The sequence below is a fragment of the Lichenostomus cassidix genome, chromosome 10 (genome assembly GCF_008360975.1).
Source record: "Lichenostomus cassidix isolate B80296 chromosome 10, HeHo_3.0, whole genome shotgun sequence".
Taxonomy (NCBI): domain Eukaryota; kingdom Metazoa; phylum Chordata; class Aves; order Passeriformes; family Meliphagidae; genus Lichenostomus; species Lichenostomus cassidix.
Window position 1 is genome coordinate 13,081,504 of NC_139491.1, and position 6,000 is coordinate 13,087,503.

At 42.6% G+C, this 6,000-nt stretch overlaps 1 protein-coding gene across 2 annotated transcripts in view; it reads right to left on the reverse strand.

Moving 5' to 3' along the window:
• MNS1 (meiosis specific nuclear structural 1) overlaps nucleotides 1-5,757 on the reverse strand; it is a 21,041-nt gene extending 15,284 nt beyond the window's left edge. For both annotated transcript variants that reach the window (XM_085070703.1, XM_085070704.1), the window contains exons 1-8: nucleotides 5,578-5,757; nucleotides 5,254-5,381; nucleotides 4,667-4,769; nucleotides 3,695-3,924; nucleotides 2,762-2,978; nucleotides 2,579-2,686; nucleotides 1,469-1,726; nucleotides 479-604 (exon numbers count right to left, since the gene is read on the reverse strand). In XM_085070703.1, the coding sequence (XP_084926829.1) occupies nucleotides 479-604; nucleotides 1,469-1,726; nucleotides 2,579-2,686; nucleotides 2,762-2,978; nucleotides 3,695-3,924; nucleotides 4,667-4,769; nucleotides 5,254-5,381; nucleotides 5,578-5,742 (1,335 nt within the window). In that variant the 5' untranslated portion in view covers nucleotides 5,743-5,757. The remainder of the gene's footprint in view (nucleotides 1-478; nucleotides 605-1,468; nucleotides 1,727-2,578; nucleotides 2,687-2,761; nucleotides 2,979-3,694; nucleotides 3,925-4,666; nucleotides 4,770-5,253; nucleotides 5,382-5,577) is intronic.
• Nucleotides 5,758-6,000: the final 243 nt, after the last annotated feature.

Below are 6,000 nucleotides of genomic sequence, written 5' to 3' on the forward strand. Positions count from 1 at the left end.
TCTCTAAGTGTTGCAGTTCATTGTCCTGCTGCAGAGTCCATTGTACTGAAATACCTGGCAGACAAGCTGGAGCTGTTAAGAAATTGCTCCCAAAACCCAAACTGAGAAATTTGGTAGAAACAGGTATTAAGATGTGGTGGACCCCTTTCTAGCTAGAGAAGTCCTGCTGTAGACATATTTTCATCACATTCCATATTTCAAACACTGGACATGCAAAGAGCTGTGGAAGCTTTCAGTGAGTTCTGTACAATGCATCAATAGTGGCAGAGAGCCCAATGCCCCTCAGCAGAAAGAGCAGTGCTGTGAATGGGTCCCAGCTCAAAAGGAAAAGGAAGAAGTGAGTGCAGGTGAGCTGCCACAGTAAGGACATCCACTGACTGCAGAACTCACACAGTTCTGCAACTTCACCTTGAACTGACCAGGAGGAAACTGATTTACAGGACAGACATTAAAAGTATTTAAAATACAATTCACTTACTCGAGGAAGATAACCCAGCAATTTCCACGCATGCTCTTTCAAGAGTTTCTGTCTTTCTTCTTCAATAATTGCACGAAGGCTTTCTTGTCTTCTCTTCTCTTGCTCTCTTTCTTCAAGTTCACGCTCCTACAATAAACAAGTTTTCCTAAGCTCTGTTTCAGCTCTGTGAACATTTGTTTCCACCACTATCCAACCACAGCATAAAGAGAAAAATTTTTAGTGGAGTAAATGTTGAACTTCCACCTACTAACTCCTGGTCACATGAACTTCTCTTGAGAAGGATGGAAAAGTGTATGTAAAAAATCCCCACAAAGCACTGTTCAAACAATATGTGTTTGGCAACTGAAAAAGAATCTCAGACAGAAAGAGAAAACTGAATGGCAAGACATGGGGTGAGTCTGCTATCCAAGTGTTTGGTGTCAGAAGCCCTTTTGAAGACAGGTAAATGTTCAGTTCTGGTAGCTTTTCGGCTCTCAGACAAGATAGTCAGTTCCTGCCTTACTGCTCTAATCCAGGAAAAGGAGCAATAAGTATGAATTCTCAGGCCTGTAAACAGGCCTGAAAACACCAATATGGGATTCCATGTCTTGCTTTCAGCTTATACCTTTTCTTCCTAAGATCTTAATTCAAGAGACTCAACCTAAAATTAAGGCTGGGCTCTCTCCTCCTCACACATCATTATCAGTGCAGCAGACCAGGGGTGTGGAGCTGGACAGCACCTCATGGCTCCTGATGAGGTATTCACAGAGCACATCAGCTGCCCAGGGGTCCAGAAATGTTGACCCCAACCTCTTGAGCTACAAAAAACATTAGCTCTAAAAACACTTTTCTCTTGTCAGCAAACCAAACCAAAGTTCTTCTTCCCCCACATGACTCTCTGCAATTCCCATCACCTTTCCCTAGCAGCACCAGCATTGTCCCTTAGGATAGCACAGGTATTCCCACATTAAACACTGTGACTCAAACCAAAGGTGCTTGTGAAACTCTTACTTTTTCAGCAATAAACTGTTTGCGACGGTCCTCAAGAATTTTTTCCACAGCCATTTTGTGTTCAAGCTGTTTCATTCTCCGTTTCTGCGCGTTCAGCTGCTCAATGCGATCGTCCTCAGCGAACTTGGCCAACATCTCCTGCCGGAGAGCTTCCTCCCTTGCTCTCGTAGCTTGTTGTGCTGCTGCCTTTAGAGCAAATTGCTCTTCATATGCTTCTCTTAAGTCTAGGCGCTGCCTTATTCTCTTTTCAATTTCTGCCTGTAAGGGAAATTTAGTAAAATGCAGCATTACTGAAGATACTGTGAAAAATTCTCAGCAGCAGCCAATGTACTCGATTTAACTTGGAATAACTTTACTGTAGCTCTTAACTTCTAGCATAACTAACAGAAGCAAACGTTCCATATCTGACAGTGCTCTCCTCCAGTATTAATTGGCTTCGCACATATCACAAGATTCTCAAAAATAAGTCCAAAACAAAGGGAGATTTTTTTCCCCTACTATCATTAAGGGAATCAACAAGACAGTCACCCTGAACAAAACTCTATAAATAGCAGTGTTCAGTATCTCAACCTATGTTCAATTTTGTTTGTCACCCTCAGCAAGGTAAGACAGAGTGTGGCCAGGCCCATAGGAAATGGACAGGCAGAAAGAAAGCAGTTAGTTAAACTACTTAGCTTAAACCTGCACTTGAAAGTTACTGGTATTCTCCTTCACAAAAGAAATGTATAAATGGGGCCGTAAGGGTACTCAAAAGCTGTGCTTGTCTTTCTGGTTCAAATTAAAACATAAATACATTAGGAATGGAAAAGGAAACTCAAAGTACAAATTTTCCCTCCAAAACCTAAGCTAATGTACAAACTGCCTGTCTGAGAACATTTAGGAAACTGTGTTGAAAATAAATACTTTCTGCTAGAGCAGAATTGGAAACAATTCAAATTAATTTCATATTTGTAAAACCATATCAGAATTAAGCCTTTTGCTTTGAGACAGCTAACAGTCCAAAAAGGGTTCAAGGAGTCCCTCAAACACATCCCAAAGTCACAAATAACACTGCAGACTTAGAAATCCGAAATGAGGGAAAAACTCCCTTTGTGTACCTGCAGCACTTACCATCTCTTTCTTCCTTTCCATATCTTCTTGTTCTTCCAGATACAGATCTTGGCGGATTTGTTCCTGCTCTTTACGCCTCTGTTGTTCTCTTTCCATGGTCTCAGCAACCTGTTACAAGAAGGAAAGGTTTCTAAAGGAAAGACAAAAACATACAATTTTTTCTACAATTTCCATTTTTGATACCATGTTTTGAACTCTCTGTTTTTTCTCCTCAATGTCTCGGACTTTAGCCATCCAACCATCTTCTCTTTGTCGTTGCATGTTGGCAAACTCCATAATTTTCCTATTTTCTTCTTCCATCTCTTCCTGTTTCCTTTTCCTCCAGATAGCTTGTTCTTTTATAAATTCTTCAATATATGTCTGAGTTTCTCTTATTTTATCTAACTTCCGTTGTTTTTCCCTGTAGGAGATGGAAAAAGAAATTTCAAATATTTATTTAACATACTGCAGAGTAACATTAAATCAACCAGATGCTCACCATTAACAACATAGTCCTGGAACTAAGATTTAAATTACTCTCCTTAACCATTCACCTAGAAAATAGCTGAATTGAAAATACTTAGCAATGAATTTCCCCAAGAAGGGAATCTCATGTTTAACATCTTTCTGGAGGACAGACTGTACACATTAGTACTCTGCTGCTGCATTTTACACACCCCATCAAGGAGAAAAAAGAAAAGAATGTCCAATAGCATCACAATCCCTAAACTTTTTATTTATGCTAAACTTTCCCCTCACCCCAACACACAATACCCTGCCCTCAGAAACCTCCTTCCCTATTCCTAAGACATGCAAACAAAGCATCTGGTGACAACGCAGGGACACAAGACAAGGCAGAAATGTGTGATGTGGTGTCATGTCCAGCATGATGGGCCCAATGGAAGCAGTCCTACAAATAAGCTGGATTTCACACTTGGGGACATGGACACAAGACTGACTGGAACATTCTGATGTTTCAACAGGAACATTCATGCATGTTAGTAAAATGTGACCAAGGAAAACTAAAATAGGCTTTTGTCTAGATGCAATAGGTACATACAAATTAGCTTTCTGTGCAGAATTGTATCAGTTGTTTTGTTTTGAATTAATAAATAATAAAAATTCAAAGTAACTAACATTTGGTCTTCTTCGTAGATCTTTTTTACAATTTCATCAATCATGACTTTCTCTTTTAGAAACTCTTCATAAGCCTCTTGCTTCTTCTTCTCTTGTTCCTCAACCTGCTTGTCCAGGTCTTGATGGTACATTTTCTTCTCCTGGTTTCGCCTCAGTTCTGCAGACATTTCTTCTTGCAGATACCTGTCATACTCTTCCTTCATTTCTTGGGCCATTTCATCCTCCCATTTCTAGGGGGAAAAAGGCACTGCAAGATTAATTTTCACTCCCACTACTACAACTTGTAATGACAAAATACACAGTATGAAAAGGAATTACGCTACCTTACCAGAAAGGAACGCCTTCCACCTTAATCTATAAATATAGAGCCTTAACATGCTTAATAGCTTAATCCAGTCAATAGAACCCTTGAAGGGCACCCTCAAGATCTAACCAACTTGAGGAGCACTAAAAGTACTCAAAGGACAAAGTACTGAGCATTGAACACAGAGGGGACTTGCTCACAGGCATAAGGACTGGAATGAAGCTGAGCTACAGAGAGCACCCTCAATGAGCACATTGCTGTGCAGCAACTGTCTGCACTGAACTCTGTGTAAAGCATTAACATAATCAGAATTATCTGCCTGATCACCAGTATTATTCTATACATAAATAAAAGTTTGCAAGTCTGTCTGAAGTTACCCAGATCGCTGTTTAACAATTGTAACAATGCTTTCAACAACCAGACTGAGGTAAGGATTCACTACTTCGTGTACAAAGGGTATAATAGTTTTAAATTGGATAAATATTACAAAACCAGTAAAATAACAACTATAACCAGTCGTATAGCTTAATTTACTACTCCTTCAATTGCAATGGCAAAGTAAACCTTTTTTCTTGTAGCTAGTTATTGCTGGTTAATTAATCCTTCACAACACATCTGCACAATCCATATAAAGTTATAGGACTCAGGTGCTGGGATACACTAATTACCATTTTCTCATCACATATAGCTTTTTTTTCAGCAATCTGTGCAGCTCGTTCTTTGTTCATATAAGCAGAGTTCAGCTTTCTTTGTAACTCTCGAAGTTCAAGACTGGAGGGGGAAGAAAATTATCCTATTACAAGGGAGTAGGTATCTAGGGGAAATAATTAAGTTTCCATCAGTATTTAAACACAAAAAAGCCCCATATTCCAGGGAAAACCCTGATGAAAAATATTGCTCTAGCTAAAGGGTAGAAAAAGAAAAAATCCATTAAAAAAAAGTTACCTATATTTCTACATGTGCTATCAACAGTTCTGCACACTTCACTTCTAACTATACAAGCACAGGTGTACATACATACACATGTATGTTCAGAGATATGCCCAAGTGCACATGTACATAAGCACATATTCAAAATGAAAATTTTGTGGATCAACATCTTTTATTGTCAAAGTTTGCTTAGAATTAACTTTTTATCATACCTTGATCTCAAAGTAATTTTTCTTTCCAGGTCTGATTCCTCTCCACTTCTGCTACAACTTTCCCAAATCATGATAACAACCAGTTCGATACAACTGGAAGATTTCTCAATTACCTGTTGGCTCTGACTTGTTGCCTGATCTTCTCATCTTTGATTTTCTCGAGGTCCCGCCTCGCCAGCTCATCCGCCAGCTTCTGCTCTCGCTCCAGCTGCAGCGCTCTCCTCTTTCTGTTCTCTTCTGCCTGAGCAGAACAAACAATTTCCGTACCAACTCTCGCACATGTGGGAGAAGGCAAGGACTGGGCAGTCAGCAAAACTATACAATTAGTAAGTGATTGTAAATGGGGAAAGCCTTTGACAGGCAAAGGTAAAGCCAGGCGAACACCTCTCCTTGGCCTTCCCCCCCACCCCGAGCGCCGCCGCCCCCGCAGCTCTTACCACCCGCAGCGCCTCATCTATCCGCCGCTCCCGCTCCAGCTCGGCCCGCAGCCGGGCCGCCCGCCGGCTCCATTCCTGCTCCTCGGTCGCCTGCGGGCGACAAGGGAGAGGCGGTGGCGCAGGACAGCCGTGGGGACCCGCTCCCCATGCCGCATCCGCTCCCATTCCCCCACGGTCCCGCTCCCCACGCCGCCCCGATCTCGCTCCCCTCAGGGCCCCGCTCCCCGCTCTCACACCTCTCACGGCCCCGCTCCCCGCTCTCGCTCCCTCACGGCCCCGCTCCCCGCTCTCACACCCCTCAGGGCCCCGCTCCCCGATCTCGCTCCCCTCACGGCCCCGCTCCCCGATCTCGCTCCCCTCACGGCCCCGCTCCCCGCTCTCGTTCCCTCACGGCCCCGCTCCCCTCACGGCCCCGCTCCCCGC